The following is a 20,689-nucleotide window of genomic DNA, read 5'->3' as shown; positions in this document are numbered from 1 at the left end:
CAAAAGGTTAAAATTTGTGTGAGGGGGCCATTATATGCTTTTTTTTCTGTTTTTATCGCGTATGTACTGTTAAAATTGCAGATGCTCAAATTAAAAATGGCACACAGAAGCCCAACTACCTGCTCTTTGTATGCTGCAGCCAATCCAAGAAAGTAGTTTTAAAGGGGAGGACCTAAAATAGTTTATTTCAGACTGAGAATGAACTGAGCAACTGCACCAAGGCCCATCATCAAATTAATAAGGATTATTTTGAGGTGTGAGTCATGCAAAGCTCTAGCAAGCTAGAATGCAAGTCAGAAATGACGTCCCTGCGGTAGGTCCTTAATATGTCCCCTTGAAGTACCTGGTGATGTTTATAGGATCTTTATAGGTGTCCTGACAGAGACATTTTATGTGATCAGCAACAAGCATGAGGTGTCCTGTCTTTCAGAAACTCTTTAAAACTTTTTTTTTGTATTCTTGTTGAATTAAATGCTTTTACTTAAGTGCTGTGCAGGTTTCTTAGCTAAAATGTAAAGTTTATTATTCCTGTCACCTTGAGGCAAGAGCATCTGTTTCTGTGCTTATAGTGGCTCTGGAAGTATTAAATGCTCAGAAAGAATCGAGTTTCCCGACATCAAGGGGGTGTTAGTAAGTCTGTTTTTGGTGGCACCTAACATGAAATAAAATATCACTGCTCAATGCTCAGTTGGTGCAGTGTGTGAATTGAGCTCAGAAAACACCTGCTGAAAGTTAATGTGCAACTTTATAAAGAGGTTTTTTTTTACTGTTGGTTTCCTCTTTGTCCACAAGATGTCCCTGTGTATCCATGAGCTCCAAGGACCACAATTACACGTCTAAAGTATCTCTGAAGTCGTCTTTTTCACTAAGCAACAGACTCAAATTAGTCAGCATGTAGGCGAGCTTGTGTTTGTAAATAACTTTGTAATCAGGGACACATGCAGCGGGCTTTAGATTAAGTTTGGCTACAGAATATATAATTAAAAAAAATCTCATGTGATGTATTTTTTGAGGTTTTTATTTAAGTTTATTTCTTTAAGAGAAGCATTGCCCTGTGTTTCCAAGTCAGAGCTTGATTGCATCTTTTCCCAGCAGCTTGCATTAGATCAGAAAAAAAGACAATCTTGAACAGGAAGCCAGGCAAATTACAGGGTAGAGCCCATGTCATGCAGCAGTAATTATCTGCAAGCATTAGACACAAAACATCTCCAGTCACAAGAGTATGCGGTGGCTGGTTAGAATGCAGTATCTTTAAGGTATTAGCGATTGTGTTTCCATCGAGAGACTGTGACATTAGTGTGCAATTATATGTGAATGTAGAAGCACCAGGAGAGAAATCTGTCAGATCTCGTGGATCATTTTAGATTCCCAGAAAGATGTGTTTGAACAAACTCATCTCAAATTCAATTCTCACTTTGCTTATACTGTTACATTTTCATTTTCTCCTATCCGCGAGTAACTCCATTATCTTGACTCTCCGGGCAAAAATGTATCACAAACAGTTCAGTTCTCGGAAATTATGACATTATCTCCAACAGTCATAGCAAATGTCGTGTTTTACAGTTAAATAAGCAAAAAATTTCTGCAGATAAATAGATGTCAGTGACAGTAGTTTAACAGTTACTAAGTTGTAGTTTGGTAACTTGATTTTCTAGGAGAGACAGTGTCTTGTGTTCAAAAGTTAAATCAGTAATGGTGATTTAAATACTCTTGCCTTCAGGGTTCCAGGTTTTGGGGTGTAGGCGCTATTCGTGCGTCTAAACGTCGTTCTGCCAAACGTCTCAGCCTGGCGCGATCGCTGGATGACCTTGACGTAAGTTCTTTTTCCTTCCTCACCCTTTATCCTATGAATTTGAAACATGGAAAGTGTTTTTTCATTTTAATGCTCTGATAGTCTTCTGTCTTTCCCATTCTGGTTGGCCTGTATGTACACAAATTACCTCATTAATGTGGACGTTTGAACCATACCCCCTCCCTTTTACACTTCAGCTTTTTTTTCTCTTCTTTTTTTAAACCTCACATTTCCGTTGCCTTGAACTCTGTGTTTGCGCTTACACTTGTGGCAAGGGGTGGCTCACAAAGTGGTCTTTGTGTAAGCCAGAGGCATGTTCCTGTTTGTTTGGTGTCACTAATGAGCGCTGCAGCACGATGGAATATCATGCTCACATTTTCTTATATTAATGTTTCTGAGGAACCCTCTTTCTGCAGTGGGTCTGTGCATGCACGCATTACTTAGGCACACTGATTCTGATTCATATTCACAAAACTACACACATACGTGCTCTTATGTCTTGTAATTGCTCCGAATGCACACAAACAGGCGCAAAAATGATCCAGAAAGTGGCAGACTGTGTTGTGGGTCCACATAGGAGCACACTTGCAGGATCCACATTGCGTTCAAAACATCACACCACAAATCTGCTCCTCAGGAATGTCTCAACACACACTAAAGAGCGCTGTTAATACCAATAATAAAATGTTTACCTGGAGATGTCTTCCTTCTTTACTGTTAAGCTACTTTCTTAATCAGCTATAGGTTATAATACCCCACCTCCCACTTCATCTCCTAATCCTCACTGTATGTTCACATGTACGAATCTGAGTAGCTTTTGTTTTTAAGCGAGGTTACAAACTTTTACCAGTAAAAAAAAAATTTGAAAAAATTAAAAAGTGTATTTTTATTTTGTTTCGTAACTTCTTGTTGGCTCGTGTGCAAAGATTTCCTCACCATGCGTGGGTCTAACGGTGTGTTTCATTGTTTACTTTTTATGACTTACCAGAAATAGCTAATTACTTTGCATCAATCAAGAGTAAAATTGCCTCTGAGTATGCCATCACCCCTAGCAACTAAGACATCTCTTCTCTAGTGCTGTTATGAGGTGTCTATTCCTGCCTGCTGTTAAATTTAAAAGGGGATGTTTTGAGCTGTCATATACTCTGCTTGTACAAAATAACATTGGCTGAATAGAAAGGTAGGTGTTCTCATGCTTGAAGCAGTCTGTGAAATTATCTAATCTCTTCCCCTTGTCTCTCAGCGTTAGTTTGATCTGTTACATTGTTTTGTAGATCTTTGATATCTTTGTTTTATCATCTCTATGCTGGTGGGACCTGCAGTGGCACAAACAAAGAGAGGCAGGCTTAGGCTAGTCTCAGTTGGCTCAGTTAAATACAGCATACGTTTTGATACTAATTGTTGATTATCTACAGACAAGAGTACTACATGACTTCTGTTAGTAATCACATGCAGTGTAATCGTGCTTATCTGCATTTCCTGCAAACACTGTATCTAAAAGATAGCTATAGCTTCATTGTCTGAAAAATGAAGCCATTGTAAAAGAGCTTTTAAACTTGCATTCAAAACAGACAGCGGGCCTATTTGCTTAAATGCTAGTTTCAGGAGATTTCAAATAAAACAAGGTTTCATTTTGTAAATTAAGAGTCAGAAAGGCTCATTGACTAACAGTTTTTCAGTCTCAAGTAGTTAGTTTTCCTCAGTTTTGCACTCACATCTACATCGTGCCCATTGCTCCTGGTTTCAAAACACCAGCAGTGCAACAGTGAAAATAATGAGTTGTGAGTATCACAATGAGATTGCACTAATTAACGGGTAATCTTATGGTGGCTGTGTCCATGTTTTATTTACAATCTATGTAGGGACACTATAAAATGACAGAAAATGGAATAGAATGAAATGAAGAAATGTAACTTTGCTTGTTTTAAAATATAGGGCTCATTTTTTGTGCTAAGCACCAATATAAAACAAAATGGACAGGGGCCCGTTTAACGATTCTTTTAACATCAGTGTGAGTATTTCCAACTGACGACATTAATGCCTGTAGCTTAAAGCAAAATATTGCTCATCCTTGCTTAAATTAGAGCTGGTTTCATAACAGGTTGCTGTATTGTGGGTTTGTTTGTCTCTGTTTCATAATGTGCCAAATGTTTTCAGCAGGTGGCAGTTTAAGACCCAGACTCTGTTTTACAGAGCTGTGCTTCTACATGCAGAATGCGGTTTGCATAGGCCCTCCTTTAATAAGATGGCTGTATGATGATATATTGCTGCATATATTGTTCAGCATTAATGGTGCCTTCACAAATGTGTATTTTACCCATGCCACATGCACTAATGCACTTCCACAGATCGAGCCGTATGATATCACTACTCTGTATTCAGTAGGATGTGGTGTGTGTAATTTCCAAAAATCCCAAATTCAAATTTTCAGTGATAAAATCTGTTTTTAATCTGCAGTTTTAAGTCACGGTACTGCTATACATTCCAAATAATAAGAGTTTAGGGAATTTAGGATTTTCAGAGACTTTTCAGTGTGCACCTCAGGCTCTGCTCTGGATTTTAATTTCACAAGCTTTCATCTTGCAGTCATGGCCAGATATCAGGTTTTCTATAAGCAACTCTGTTCTCCCATAGCAAATTAAAGCCATCCAATGGCACCAATTTGGTTCTTATAGACTTACACATATGCAGAATTGGGTGATGCCTCTTAAGCACCAGATTTGGAGAATGACCTGCTCTGGAAATTATTTTTAGCATGGGAATCTTTGAAGAATGAAGTGAAATTTAAGGACTTGTTTCCCCCCTACTTTGAAGGTTGTGATCCCCTTCAGAGCAAAAACAAGTGACAAATGATGGACACAGCAAGCTGATGCACCGTAGTAAACTCTTCACCTCAGAAGACTCTTTAACCTCCTAAGATCCGAGCTCTTCCACGGCATGCATTTTTAATTTCTCTTTGATATTTGGGCATATTGGGGCCCAATGAATGTAAAAACAAAGAATTACCAGATGTTTTTTAACCTTATTTTTGTTTTTATAAAAAATTAGAGCCACATATGAGGATATTTGTTTAAAATCTTGATAGAACAGTAGCAGTATAATGTCCTCATAAGTGGATATCAGGCCCTTGTAGAGCAAAATTGAGTATTTTCGTCTAAATAACCCAAAATGTGATGTCCACATATGTGGATGCCAGGTCCTTGGAGGTTAATACAGGGAGAAACTCCTGTCCAAGTGTTTGGTTTCTGCAGGATTTTCTGACTTGTGTATAGTTGTGAAGGACTGTTCTCATAGCAAGCCTTTTCAGAAAACACACGATAAGCTCTCATTCAGTGCATCTGAACTCACAAGGACACTGTGAGGCTCTTTAGGAGTTCCCCCTCATGGATAACTTCTGTATGCGTTCTTGTAGCATTTTGTGGGTGTGTCCATAACAATCTGAAACTGTGGGTGACACAGTGGCCAGAAATGAGAATACTTCTGGAATCTTTCCTCACACGGCTCTGACATGTCATAGTAGTAGCAGTATTGTTGCTTTTCAGTGTTTGCCTTCCTTCTTCACCAGAAGAAGAAACTGCTATATAACCCTGTGCTTGTGTATGTGGTAATTCATTTTTTTTGCCCCTGCTGCTTTTGCCTTAAAGACTATTCCGATGCTAAGCTTTTCTTCGTGCTGAAGAGTGTCCTGTTTTGTACATCCTTGTATTATTTCTCATTCAGAGCCCCACTGCAACCCCCCCCCCCCCCCCCCCCCCCCCACACACACACACACACACACACACACCCACACACCCACACACAGCCCCCACATCCCACTGCTCCGGTGCTGTAAGCCTGTGTCTCACTCATCACACACTCAGCTGCAAACAGATGCTTTGCGCCCTCCATGCTCAGCAGACGACAGTGTGTTCAACTTTGCAAAGATGACACCATTAGCTGGCTGCTGCGACTGTGCTCAATCTGACTATGTTCGGAGGTGTTGCGGCATTTGAGAACATCTGTTCCTGCGAGCCGTTAATGGCTAATGCACGCTGTTTGATTCGGGCATAGCCTATCTGCCTGCTGGGGAAATTTGTTGCCTCTTTGCTCCGTGCCTGAAGTTTCTCCCTCTCCTTTCCTTTTAGGTGTGGAAACATTAGCGGCTCTTGTTTACATGATTGTGGGTAAGAGATGTATGCTGTGGGCGTAGCAGAAACCCAGACAGGGCATGAAGACACATAGACGGAGAGGGAGGTAAATAGAGAAGGAATGAGGAGGAATTCACAGCAAAGAGAGCGAGAGAGGGAGGGAGAGAGAAAACGAGGGGAGGGATATTGATAGAGAGAGAGAGAGAGAAAGAGAGAGGGAGAGAGAGAGAAAAGAGAGAGGAACCGGCAGCAGAGGAAGAGAGAGGGAGCTTTTGAACTCTCAGTGGCTGTCAGGATTTTCGGCTCCTCTGCACGCTCTCTCCTCCCTCGCTCAGCTCTGCCTCTCTGCACTGCAAACACAGACTTGCACACGCACCGCGCGAGATCCAGCGGATGGACTCTCTTACACACACCAGGCGTGTGGAGCAGCGCTGAAGACGGGCAAAGCACACAGCGCCATACATGGAGCAAACTTTAACGCTCAACTCCGTAAGTCACAAAAATCCTGCCACGCGTGCTATTTTTGCCCATTTGGTGATGGCACCTTCATCTTTCACACTAGGGATATCTTGGCTGCCACACTGTTACTTCTTCTTTGGGCTCTTTGTAGCTCCTGTTGTAGCTTTCTGAGCAGCATACAGTGGTTAGCTTGTGTGGTCTATCAGAGGAATGTTTTGACCAGTGCCAGCTGAGACTCCCATGTGCTGTGTAAAACACACTGCACTGCTGTATGCAGGAAAATGTGGCATTGCGTCTAGATCAGGATGCACGACGACTTTAAATTAGATGTCGTACTGAAAGAGTTTTGTTAAGTGACCCGGAGGCTTGTTATTGTAAACTGCGTGGGGCCTTTTCAATGAAGCGCGCTCTGTTGCACTTGCCCCGAGAAATGACCCTTTCCGCAGCAAGTCGGCAGCACCGGGAGAAGTTCGATTGAGCTGAAGCGATGTTGAGATCCAGCGTCGTCGCTGTCGGATGGTATTAAATCGGCAGTGAATTCTCTGTAGCTTTTTATTCTGAGGGAGTCATCTAACAGCCACAGTTTAGTCTGAACTTGAAATGGTTGCCTGTGGTTTTACCTTGCCCTTATTTGCTTTGTGCAGGCATGTCTTTGCGTCTGATTCACCAGCCATCTCTATAACATATCTTTCCTAACACATTTCACAACTACTTTCTTTGGTAATGTGGAATCATACATGAAACTGAGCTTTAATGACTAGTGATTTAGTCATAGATGCCATACTTCATTATGTAAAATTGTGCCCTATTTTTTTGGTTATTATTTTTTAATGCGGATGTTGGGACTTGAGAAGATGAGCAGGTATCGAATCTTCCTGTGAATTAGCAGTAGTGTAAGGAGAACACGACATACTTTTATGTCTCTGACATCACATCGCCAGCTCTGTTAGAGTGGGTGGACAGCTGTGCTCACGATATGTGTCCTTAGGCTAGCATTATAGGATGCAAACATTGAGCAGTCTGGCATTTTGTAAATGTCTCCTCAATAATTCCTCTTATTGTTTTTACTCAAGATCTTTTATTGCTTGCTCTGACCCCCCCCCCCCCCCCCCCCCCCCAAAAAAAAACAAACAAAAAACAAAAAACCAGCAAACAAAAATGGTGCATTAACACAACAAAAGTTATTTTGCTGTCCAGCTGCTCGGCGTTGGAATATGCAGCGGCCTTTAACCAGCTGAACAGATGTGGCTGCGGTTGCTGACTTTGCTGTTTGACCCAACTGTAACCACGGAAAATACCCGCTGCCTCACCATCTTTGAATGCAGGCGTACTGCTGCTCCACTCTTGGCTGTTGTCACACCAACATTATGACATCACTTAGCGACATTTGGGATTATGGGAGTTAAAAAAATTGTTTTTTTAGTTAACCACACAGCCCTTCATCAATGCCTGTCGATTTTGTATGCGTGAATCAGAATGCTCTGAAGCTCATACATTCCCCTCTCTCTGTTTACCTCGCTCACTATTACTATTATTATACTTCTCTGCTTCACTGAAAGGGAACCTACTGCCAAGGGTGTGGAGGTGATTCAATGAGGAACGACTCTAGAGCTGCCAGACTTTTTTTTTAACCTCCTTGGTAACAGTTGAAACATGTCTGGTGTACAGTGGACTGCTCGTCGTGTTCAGCTTTTTACCTCTCGCATGAAGCGAAGATAATGCTGGGGCACGTTTACTTCACGTATGAGATGTTGAGCAAGGCAGCCAGTCTAGCTCAAACTAGAACACACTGCAGACGGGCTTGGAAAGTTAATATTGTTGGTATCTTTTTGGCCTTGTGTTGGCGCAAGATGATGCAGAACCAGGCCAAGGTCTTGTCGATATTACACTGTGGGAGTCATAAACATGGCCCACTGGTGCAGCCTAAACACTGACTTTACCTCTTAAACTTTTTTTTTAACATCATCTTTCTCTGGTTAACATCAAATGTGGTATTTCCAAAGCCTGGTTATTGCCTGATCTTGTTATTTTTGGCTGTGTAAAATACCACTTATTACTCAGTTTGCAACCTGCATGTGTTAGGATGTTTCCAAGAAAAGGTTAGCCAAATTATGTAGTGCTAGATCATTCTCATATTGTGAAGTAAAGTTGACTTACTGTACCCTTTCTCATTGTTTTCCTTTTTAAAATGTGTATATTGTTGCAGTGGTGGATGCCCAAGTTAAATAATAATTAGGTCAGGGTACGTACAAGTAACCTCGGTGAGTCAAAAGCTCAGGCTTCAGGCCCCTATAAAACGCCCAGTTTGAGAAAGTTTTTCAACTCTTGGCTCTCACTGATGTCACAGAAAGGGGAAAATCCCTAATATGGTCATCTTCAGAGCACAGCTTTTCTAGTTAGGAGGGGCAGCCAATCAGAAGAAAGTCTTCCAATGATGGCTGCATCAAGGCCCAGTATAATATAAATAAGGATTATGATTATTTTGAACTGGCAGTCATGCAAAGCTGCTCCAGTAGATGCTGCAGTTAAATGATGATGGTAATTGTTTTTATAGGTCACCTTTAAACAGAAGCTGACTGATTGTTTTCAAAACAGAAATAACTGTCTGACCTATTTGTAATTTTACATTTGTGAGCTTTACCATACATCCTTACAATCTAAAGGACATCTTATAGCTGCTAGGCCTGAGTGATAAACATTGGACCAACTTGCCTTCCCTTCTTTCCCATTTCACTAAAGTGGCTTTGGGTTCCCAGCATGACCAAAGGGATTAGACAGAGGGGTTTAAGGTCAGTAGGACTTAAAGAGGAAGTAAAGTATTATGCTACTTCTTGTATTCTGCAACATATGGCCTTGTTACATTTCCAGATGGCAAATAGTATTAGTATAATCTTATCGTCATAAAACAAATGTAGCCATACACCCAGACTTTTCAGAAAACTTTAAAAAATTTTTAGTTTGGTAAAAAACTGAAGGGACTGTGAGCTAATTATAGGTGTCTGGTTTCAGGTTGGAAAGTCCATTTCTGGTGGTTTTTCTTTCTTTCTTTCTTTTTGTGGAAAAGAAAGGGAGCAGCAGGAGGGTGTGGTCGCGTCTTATGTGGTTTACTCACCTCCAGCCCTCCAGGCTCATGCGTGCACAGCCCTTTCACTGTGATAATAAACTGCTGTGGGAAAGGTCCTGATCACTGGTTTTGGTTGCCTTCTCTGAAGTTGGTCTGTTTTTGTGGAGTTCAGCTGTGCATTGTAAATCGAAAGGCTTCTCATTTGTTGCTTATTTTGTATGCGGCCCTGCTTTAACACTGTGTTACTTTATAACAAATAGAGTTGAAGTCATGTTTTCATGCATGCTTTTAGGCTTGGTGGTCAGACCATTTTCACACATGATGGCAACCTGTCTAATTAATTTTATTACATTTTCATCATTACACAGTAGCTCTGAATATGAGAATGCAATATCATGCATGAAACTGTATTTATCTCGAGTATAAGCCAGTTGATGATCTAATGGTTAAGAATAAAACAGGTCATTGCTTTCATTGCAAGTGCGTGTCTGTTTGGTTTAAAGGCCTCGTGTCTAAATCAAACAGTACTTTCAGTAGTGAGAACTGATCTGACCAACACAATTCTGACCATCCAACGAGTAGAGCAAAAGCAAAGCAGTAGAGTAAACACATCCATTTAGAGGAATGCTAGAAGTACCTTTCAGCTTTTTTAAAAATAGCAACAAGTGCACAAGCACACGAGTCGCACCACACAAATCATACAAATGCCAGTTTAATCCAGACAGAAGCAGAGCTTTACCCATCTGCTCTGACTAACCTGTAATTATTGAGGAACAGGCAATAGATTACTGCTGATCATTGGGATTAAGAGATGAAACGCAGCGTACTGACGGTCTCTTCCATGTAAATCACTCATACAAGACTTTGAAGAGATAATTTGTTTACTAAATGGAAACTAAGTGGACCCTTCATGTGGCTAATAGCCAAAGGCCAGACATGTGACCATTCAGCAGCATTATACTGTTATGGATTGTTATCTGTTTAAATAAGAAATCGTTTCACTTAAACTTCCCAGAGGTCAGTAGCACAATGGAAATGTTGGCTTCCTACTTACGCTGGAGGATGAAGTGATCTTTGTATGCATGAATAACACAACAAGCTTAGATCTAAATTTCTAAATGACATTTACAGTATCTTCAGCATGTTTTTTTTTCATGTATGTTTTTGTTTTGTGTTTTAATCTAAATTATTTCTGTGGAATAAGCAGATGGCGAGATGAGATGACAGTCTTGATCAAAAAGATGATGCTTTTATTCTTTTCCACTCCTCTGTTAGTATAATGGAATAATTACACATTAACAGAAACCTTTTGCTGTAATGGTTTTGCCAAGTTTGTATCTAGAAATAGTGGGGAAGAAAACCAAAAAACATTTTATTTTTGTCAAATTCAAATGCTGAATGGTTTGAGCAGTGTTTTTAGCGATGTCACATGCCTTCTAACGTCATACAAGAATCAACAAGTTTCAAAACTGTCACTGTAAAATCAAAACTAACCAAGAACACGTGAAGCTCAGTTGGATCACAAGTCCAGCCTTCATTTCTGGGCCTATTATGGCAAACAGCATTACTCAACAGTGCATGACATTAAGTCACAAATATGACTGTTTGCTCTGTACAAGTCATCAAATATCTTCTTCTCTGAAGGGTCTGAGTGTGGTTTCACAATCCTTGAACCACAGACATAACAGTGATACCAGATCTTACGAGACGGTCATTGCGTTCGTGTTTTTCCCATTCCTGCCCCTTTTGCATCACATAACCATGCTGACCTCATCAGATCTTCGCTAATTTGATAGGACGGCCTTGCAGATTTGTCGTGACAAATAAGATTATCACAGTAAAAACATTGGATCCTCTAAAAATCAAACACAGTGTTGCCTGTCAGGAGTTTCATAATTTTCCAAATCAGTCCCTTTTCTTGTCTCCCTACACTCCTTGCATGTTTGGAAAAGAGATGTGTCTTCCCTCTTATCAGCTGCCGCACCCTCAACCTCCCTCCCTCAAAAGGAAGTTGCCTTCATGCAAGGCGCTTTCTGATGTTATTTTCAGGGAATAGTTTGTCGGCAGCCACAGATAGCAGGCCTAGATTATTTTCCGTCTTGGGTCAGGATTGGTTGTTTGAAAACTTACCATGCAATTAGTCTTGTGACAAGCAGCACTTATTGCTGTTGTAAAGCCAGTCTAGAAATCTTTCGCGTGTTGATTGAATTAAGTAGAGGCTCAGCGCTCACACAAAACCTATTCACTTTGTGGCAGCAGACGGCTTCTTCAGTTGTGAATGCTGAAGCAAAGAACAGAAAAATGCTCTTTCTCAAGGCATTTTAACATGCTTTGCTCTTGTTGTGTGCTGAGATGTGCTCACCTGGCTGCAGAAGGTTTTCCGCCCGAGGGGGGTCAAAGGGCAGGAGTAGACTTAAAGGGCTGAGGAGGGCTGTTCTGTGTCCTTTGTGACAGGAGCTATGGATGACTCAGTTCTGCACCAAAAATAGCTTCTAATTACTGCATGACAGATTTTATCCTTGCTTTAAAATAGAGTCCCACTTATATTGGTTTTTTTCATGCCATTGCTGATTTCTAGGGAGTAAAAAAGTTCCTGATATCTCTCTATGTGCAAATATTCTTGTATATACTGTATTTGCTCTCACGACAATAAGAGAATCTGGTGGCTCTGTTAAGTTCTTGTCCACTTAGAGGAAAATGCAAAATGAGTGATCAACTTCATCCTATGTTGAAACATTTTTATCCTGATAGGCGTGGTCTCTTCTAGAACCATAATGATATATTGGCATGCCAATATATTGGTCGATATTAGCTGTTTTGTAATATGTGTAATTGTTGTCTGTTGTGGTTGTATTGAGAGTGTCCATGTGAGGATAGATAAATGACGACTGCAGAACAAATCTACCTATGGGTACAAAAAAAGGAACCTGAAACTGTTTGGCGATAGATGGGTATCTGTATTTATGATGGACAAATTCTAAATTTAAAATGTAAAAACAGAGATGGGAGACGCACCCTTTAACCAGATTATGAGTATTGACATTCCATTTGTACACCAGAGAACACTCTGACTTGCTGTAATAACAAAACAAGATTATGTTTAGACCATATTATCTTAGTAAGGATTCCTAACTAGCTACACATACTAAATGTTTAAATCAGATTTTGTATTTGTTAAGTAGTTTGTTATTTGGGGTTTCACTTGCCCAGTAATGTACATTTATTTAAGAAGAATGGAAGTTCATACATTTCAGTCAAATAAGGCAACAACTAGGGCAGCCTCATGTCACACCATAAATTTCTAGGTAATATAAAAATCTCATATCATGATATCAATGATAAATCAATATCATGCATTTATGTTTGCTAGTGCCCACAACAATGAGACAAGCCCAGACATGTCTGAGAATGAGAGGCCTTTTTCAGCCTCCGGTGACAATTTAGGACTGAAAAAAAAGGCAGCTTAATTAGGGCTGCTCAATTAATCGAATTTTAATCGTGATTACGATCTGGGCTTTCAACGATCATTAAAAATGACTGAGCCGATTATTAGCTCCTCCTCTCGCGCTGCTCCGTGTGGCAAATCGAGCGCACCTCTCTGCGTTTCGAACACGCATCACAACAATTAAGAGGACCCGAGGGAAGCTCGGAAAGCTAAGCAGAAGTTATTTGGTGAGGAGAGGATAATGGCTGCTGAAGAAAGAATGCCGTTGGTTGAAAAGAGAGGTAAAACGACTTCAGTGGTGTGGAAACATTATGGGTTCGCGGAGTCAGACGTGGATCAAGTAGACATAGTGTGGAAACTTTGCTACGGTGTCGTAGCTGCACCACAGAGCAACACTACAAATTTATTCAATCATTTGAAGACCGCTCACAAAGTGACATACGATCAAAAAATGAAGGAACATAGAGAAAAACTCTTGACAACACCTGCTTCATCCTCACAGACTTCCATTCACGCTACCCTGTACAACGCGACTAAATATCCCACCAGCTCCCAGAGACACAAGGAGATAACAAACGCGGTAACGTTTTCATCGCCAAAGACCACTGCTCAATTAACACAGTGAACAACCAGTATTATGCAGTATTTTGAAGTTCACTAAACATAGATGTTTACATTTTTCATTTATTTTTTATATTGCAAACATTTGCACTGTTATCAGTATTTGCACACTATTTTATATTATTTTTTTGACATCTTTAAAGCCATTATTCAATACATTGTTATTGTTAAATAAATATCGTCAAATAATCGAGATCTCAATTTCAGTGAAAATAATCGTGATTATCATTTTTGCCATAATCGAGCAGCCCTAAGCTTAATTAACCTTAAATAATAAACTATACTCTGCAAAAAGTAAACTGTAAAATTTTTTCACCAGCTGAGTCAAAACACAATGTCGACTCAAATCAGGCTATGAATGCACATGATGAGGAGAGATGCTAGTAGCTGGTGATGTTACTCAAATGTTCAGTATTTGTTTTTGTTTGTAAATGTATGTAAATGTCATATGTCATCATTTCTTTGAGACATTGCAATCTAATGTCCCACTGCTAGTAACGATGAATGAGGGAAGGCGCTATAAGCATTATTTATACTGGCTAGCAAAGGTTGACTCACTTAGTTTATGGTTTCAATTGCTACTTTTAAGATTTCCTGAATACAGAATGAAACTTATAATTTTGGGTGATTTTATGTAATCCAGCCCTTGCTTGGTTTAAAACAGCAGCCAAAATACCAAACTCAAGACATTAAAAAAGAGTCCGATAAACCATTTTCACGCTGCCTACGTCCATATTATACAGTTTCTAGTTCTATCCTTCCAAAAACAAACAAAAAATAAGAGTAAATTTAAAGTAAGATGAACTGACAAAGAGTTGTAAAAACAGAACACTTTGAAGGTATACAGATGGCACTTTTATGTTGGTTTCTCCATTCATCGAACAGCTCTGCTGGATAAACTGTGTAATACCACAATTTTTACATTGTCCCTACATAATTCTTTACATTATGTTTTGTAAACTAAAGAGCAAGCACAAATGCTGACATCAGTAAGATAGACAAACCCTCTCCATCTGACATATCAGCATGGCTTTACATGAAAGCGTACACATTGAGCCTTTTAGTTCTGCACTACAGTGTAAAGTACAAGAAGGTACTTTCATCTGCTCTGTTATTTCCCGTGGGGTTACCATAGCGGATGGATCCGCATATTTGATTTGGCTCAGTTTTTACACCAGATGCCCTTCCTGACGCAAGCCTTCCATTTATCCGGACTTGGGACCGACACAAGAACACAAGGACTACACTAGCTTGTGATATCCTGAGGTTGGGTTTTGTGTCTCTACCATCATGCCACTAAAGTATACAGAGAGATTATTGTGCTCAAACCTTACAGCCCAAATCTTAGTTGTTTGAGATGTTCCTGGAGCTGTGTCAGCCCAGTCTAAAATCATAACAGTTTTCACCTGTGAGTGGCTTGTCTTATACATCTCCCTTTTTTCTATAAATCTCTGGATAAAAGCAAGCTCTAGTAAACACATTTATTAAATTACGGGCAGACACTGTTGCAAGATTTTGTGCAAGATTTTTTTTGTGCAGAATCCTTTCAAAAGATCCAGTTTAAAGCACAGTTTGTTTGTTTCTTTGGGAAGTGTGAAGTGCACACCAGATGATGCAAGGCTTTGTTCAGACCAGTAAATGCAGTTCCCACATTCATTTCAGGCAGACAACTTCATTAATGCAGAGGGCATACTTACGTAGCAAGCTCTGGCAGGAAAAAAAAGGACCATATTTACAAAAAACTTAACTAAATGACATTACATGTAGTTGTTTTGCTACAACTTACAGCGAGAGGCTGTTTCTCTTAGATAAATGAAGAGATAAATGAAGGTGCAAATTCCTTGTGGATTAGTTTGGAGCAAATTGGTAGGTCTTGGAGGCATGCACTGCATGGGTGTTTTGCTGCTGCGTCGGTTCACAGTACCAGGTGCTAAAAGCCTGGGTGAAACGGGATATAAATTGTGGGGTTTGTGATTAAATAAATTCACTCTAAGCCTGTTAAGGCAGTGACTGCTTTGAAACAACAACTCAACAAATGGATACACAGATTTTCTGGGATTTGCACTTTAAACACATTGAAACGCAGGGTTGATAATAACATACCAGCCTGGTGCGTGTGGCACTGAATGGGGTAAATAGGGTAGTTTCATTTGCATTTGAGTTAATAAACGCAGCTGAAGATGTGCATGATCTCAAAGCAGATTCATCAACATGTGCTCCTTTTTATCTCCTGCCTCAAGATGCCTGCAAAGATTTAAAATGCAGAAGAAGGTGCTTTTTGCACAGCATAAAGCAGCTATGGGCAACAGGTACTGCTATGTTGTTGTTGTTGTTTTTTTTCCTCATAGCAGACTGACACATTGAGTAGGTTTTCTTTAGTCTGAACATCTACTAAGACGGCCTTAAGCTCCCTGTCTGACAGCATGTCAAACCTGAGTTTGACTACTTCTAAAACTTTTTAAAAAACCATGCTGGGTGTGTGGAGGTTAAAACGCACAACTTAGGTTTTGATACTACAGGAAGTGATATATGTGTATATATGTGAGAGCCTGCAAGGAGAAACTGTCCAAAGATGTGCATTCTAGTGTATTTGAAACAATACTCAGGCAATTTCTTTCCCTCATTTCTATTTGTTTTTAAATGCATTTACATACATGAGTGCACACCCACTCCAGATGTCAACAAGAATGCCACTACCACCCCTAACCCCACCCCCAAATAATCAGCACAGCCATTCAAATGAGATGTTTAATTTCCAAAGCGATCGAGCATGCGGAAATTTAATAAAGAGGTAAAATCTACCATGCAAACCAAGCTGTTAATTTTGCTGAAATGAGTGGATGAGATACAGTGTCTATTAAGTCCGACGAATGCTAGGTCATTTGCCACGGGAAAACCTCAGAATGAGCAACCCCTGCTTTAAGAATAATAGCGGGTCTAAAAACAGTCGACATGTTGATTGTAGAGATTTGCCAGATATGTGGAGGCACAGTGTTGCAGCAGAGCAGAGAGGAGTGATGCCAGATTTGAAGGGAAAAAAAAATCTTTTTCTGGTACATGAGCTTTAATAGCCAGCAGAAAAATGCCAGTTGACACGGCTGCCATTTGGAGTTTAAGAATAGCGCTCTGTGACAGCGGATAATGAAGCTCAGGGTTCGGCTTGTGGACTACAAACTTTTATTTTGATTAAACAAAATTCATATGGTCTCAATTTGAGCTGACTGGGTCATTCTTGTCTCTCTCTTTTTTTTTTTTCTTGAGTGAATTGAGAGTGAGAGCGAGAGGGAGCGAGTGCCCCGGCTGGAAACAAAAGAGGGGGGAAGGCCGGTGTGGTTTTCACATAGCGAGCGCGTGTTTTTGCAAGGGGAATAAAAGGGGGTCAATTCATCTGATTCCTTCATGCCACTGTGGCAGAGGCTGTATGTATTGTCAAGCGGGTTGCCGTAGCAACAGCTGCAGAGTAAGGAAATCTTTCTTTCCTCTCTTTGCACCCCCCCACCTTCTTTCTCTCGCTTTCTCTCTCTCTCCCTCCCTCCAGTACCTTGTCAGATTTCTTCCTCATCCTCCCTCCCTTATTCCCTCTTCCCAACTTGTACAAACATGCTTTGCAAAGTTTTGGGTGGGGAATGTTCAGGTATGCGTTCACACACACACATATTCTGTCTGCGTGCCGCTGGTGTTGCAGACTAGGGAACAATGAGTCTCAAAAAGAGACTTTCCTTCAAGAGGACTTGGAACTTCAACACTGTAAGTAAACAGTGGCTTGCCGGCTGAATCTCCTCTTCCTCTCCTGTGTGAAATGAGGAGACTGCTTCTGTTCACTCAGCTGTTTTTGTCATTAATCTCCCTCTTTGTCGCTCTTCTCACTCTCTCAGTCAGAACAGCTGTTTGAAGCGGCAGGGACTTGTCGGCTGTTTTGTGGAGTGCTGGAATCGGCCATTATTTGTGTTAAAGTTTAGACCAGGCTTTTTGTACAGAAGTGTGAGGAATTTCTGGAAAGGCAACATCTCGACCCAACTTTTTGAGGGCAGAGACGTGCCTAAACAAGCTCAAAAGATAAAAGAAGTCATTTTTTTAAACATGTGAAACACACTCTGTGAGAGGTGATAGCGAGTGTGATTAACTAGGTGTGAATGGAGTCGGTCCTTCAACCATTTCACACTGATAAAAGTTTCAGTTGTGGTAGATCACAAACAAAAATCTGTCGGTGTGATCTTCTACGTTCCTTTAGCATGTGGTGTCTTGAGATGCCAGACTGTATGGCGTGGGGGGCTGTACCCGAGTAAAGCTGAAAGAGTGGTTTCCAGCTGGAGAGCCAAATCGTGCTTTGTTTAGAGCCAGCAAGCTCGCCATGACTTCAGTTGTGATATTGGCCATTTGGTTGACAGACTTGCAGCTTTTTAGGGGAATTCCATTTGGGAAATGGGGTATTTTCACTTTTGACTCTATAAAAGGGATCAAAGAGGGCCTGCAGTGCTGCTGCGCCACCCACAGTGCTCTTGCTTGTCACCAGAGGTGTCAACAGAGGAAGGAGGTGTTACTGACTAGAGGTGCCAGGGTCATCACTTTGGCCTCATTGTTAGAGACTTGTGGGCAAGGAAGCAATAATGAGTTGGAAAAACACAACACAATGACATGTGTGCTTGTGTGTGGTCTAACTCCAGCAGCAGATATCATTTTGGCTTCTTATCTTGCCAACTTTTAGAAGTACACATTTGTACATGTGTCTTTGTATTTGACAAAAAGCTTTTAGATAATAAGTTAGTTTATTCATGTATGGAACCACGTCTGCAGAAATCATTATATTTAAAAAGAGGAACAAGCTGAACAGCCACATATTTGGTGAACCCAATATCTTGAATCAGATTTTTGACCTCTTGGTTTAGACATGGATGCGATTACAACTCCACTGACTAATCAGCAGGCCAGTATTACTGGCTGATATTAGCTATTTTTTGATCTATTGTTGTTTTCATTATAACTTCTAATGAAAATTTTTGAAATACGGAAGAGATTGGGAGAAAATATCCTTCAATCGTGTTATACATAGTTGCATAGTCTGCCCACCAGAGAACACTCTGCACCTTCCCTGTTAAAGGAATGCCGCAAAAACCAGCTGATCTGAGGTGAGTTGAGCAGAGAGTGTATATAAGTAATTAACTAAACATCCAAATTTTGGGAAAATCTGTTGATGTTTCAAGTGTCTGAAAGAAAAACAAATATCAGCCAGTATATAGCAGTTTTAAACCACCAAATATCGGTATCTGTCTTAAAAATTCTATATCAGTCAGGCTCTAGATGACATGAAAATGTGGGCAGAGCTTCCGAGTCTGTAAAATGAGACCAGTGCAAACCTTCATAAGTTCTAATGGCCAGCATGGGGGTGACTCTTCAGCTTGCAATAAGAAGTGCAGTTGTATAAAAATGGGAAATGCATGTGTGGAAAAATGACACACATGCTTGCATATGTGTAACATCAGTAAGCACTTTCCTGAACAGTTTATGTTGTCAATAATTAGTTTCCACATTAACGTTTAGCACATTAACACTAAGCTGTATCAAGTAAAGTGCACTCCTATTTACAATAAAACTGAGTGTAAAGCAGAGTATGCTGTAGGGTGGAACTGCTGTGTGATTAAAAGGGGTAGGAAAGTAAATTGACAGGGACCCATTTATGTCTTCGTTATACTTTAAGTGACCACAAGTCCGATTTGGTCTGCTTGGGTCCGAGTGACATAAACTTCGTCATCACACTGGGAGCCTGAGGTTCCTGTGGATGTCCGTTTGACCACGTGGACTTTACATTACAATGCTTCGACCTCAAAGACGTATAATAAGTATGACTAATCAGGTTGTGGTGTCTGTTCGTGCCGGCAACAGCGTATAATCAAGACTTAACATAGCAATTATTTTTTTCATGCAATGCCTCTATCTCGGTTTAAAGTTCGCTGTCTGGGAATCGAAGCACGGACCTTTCGACCTCGTGAGCCACAGCCAACCCCCAAATCACCGATGTAAGAACTGCGTAAAGAACAGAGAGTCCTTCGACTTCTCAGTGAGTTACTCTCCTCCTCGCTCGTCACATCCGGTTTTCAGACCATCAAAATGTGGCCAAAACGTTCAACTTTGCTGATGGAGGCTGAAGGTGGTTATGGCACAGTGATGCAGTCTGTGTATTTTTGGGACGATCGCATAGACAAAACAAGACATTTGAACCCACCGCCTTGGGCCTTGGAAACGTCTTTATTTTGATAACTCGCTGTTCCATTTCAAAATATGACTCGAATTTTAATTAAATTGGATAATAATTTATAATGTGGCTGTTGGTCAGATAAGATCAAATAATTAGGGTTTTGCAACATTTGAGTTTATTTGGGTGCTTTAAGACATTTAAGACTTTTCTGTCACTGGGATAAATCTGTCATGATTGTGGTTGGAACCAGGAGATTGCAACAAATGTGTATGTCACAAGCGAGTGATTTATCGCTGCTCTCCCACTTTTTGTGTAATTTCTGCTCTTGCACAACATGGATAGTTATCTAATTTGTCATCCATATAGATGTGAGTATTGAAGCACCGAGAATAGCTAAAATGCTAATTCTGTTTTCAGTATTTAACCTTTTGTTTGGTCAAAACCAAAATTCACGTCACAGTTTTTTTTTATTTTTTCCCCTTTTTTTTTCTTAAACTGGACTCCAGCTGTGGTGCACTATATATTTAAGGTTTGAGGTTTAGCTGTTTTTAGACCCATAGGAACAGACAGATGGAGTGGGTGTTCTCTCTTTTCTCTCTTTCTTCTGTTTTGGCTTCACGTTGGTCCTCATCCTACCCACCCATGATTACTGTACACATGCGAGCCACCACAGAAGGGGTGGCTTTTTTGGGTGTTGACGATATAGGGGTTGGACTCAGCAGCGGCAGAGTTGTAAAGAAGGCTGTGATGGACAATTAGTGGTTTAGCGGTCTATGTCTGATAGAGCTTTTACATGTGGTCATTCCCAAAATGGAAACAAGCCGTCACGTCGGTGAGCATGACCGATCCCCCTAGTCTTTGTGCATAAAGCGAATAGGTTGCCATCTGAGGTTGTGCTGAAGCTGACTGATTTAAAGTTACTAATTGAAAAATAAGAGTTTATACAATGAGTAAAATCAGAGCGGGGGGACAAAAACAGTCGACGTTC

At 40.5% G+C, this 20,689-nt stretch overlaps 1 protein-coding gene across 5 annotated transcripts in view; it reads left to right on the top strand.

Annotated features, from left to right (window-relative positions):
* rgs12a (regulator of G protein signaling 12a) overlaps positions 1 to 20,689 on the top strand; it is a 43,896-nt gene that overhangs the window by 2,989 nt on the left and 20,218 nt on the right. For 2 of the 5 annotated variants that reach the window (XM_063470000.1, XM_063469999.1), the window contains exon 3: positions 1,721 to 1,813. In XM_063470000.1, the coding sequence (XP_063326070.1) occupies positions 1,721 to 1,813 (93 nt within the window). Of the gene's footprint in view, positions 1 to 1,720; positions 1,814 to 6,162; positions 6,409 to 17,170; positions 17,256 to 20,689 lie in introns of those variants that run through there. The other 3 variants (XM_063470003.1, XM_063470001.1, XM_063470002.1) reach the window with 2 other exon arrangements.

Source organism: Pelmatolapia mariae, linkage group LG3_W (genome assembly GCF_036321145.2).
Source record: "Pelmatolapia mariae isolate MD_Pm_ZW linkage group LG3_W, Pm_UMD_F_2, whole genome shotgun sequence".
In the NCBI taxonomy this organism is placed as follows: Eukaryota; Metazoa; Chordata; class Actinopteri; order Cichliformes; family Cichlidae; genus Pelmatolapia; species Pelmatolapia mariae.
This window is presented reverse-complemented; position numbering and strand designations above follow the sequence as displayed.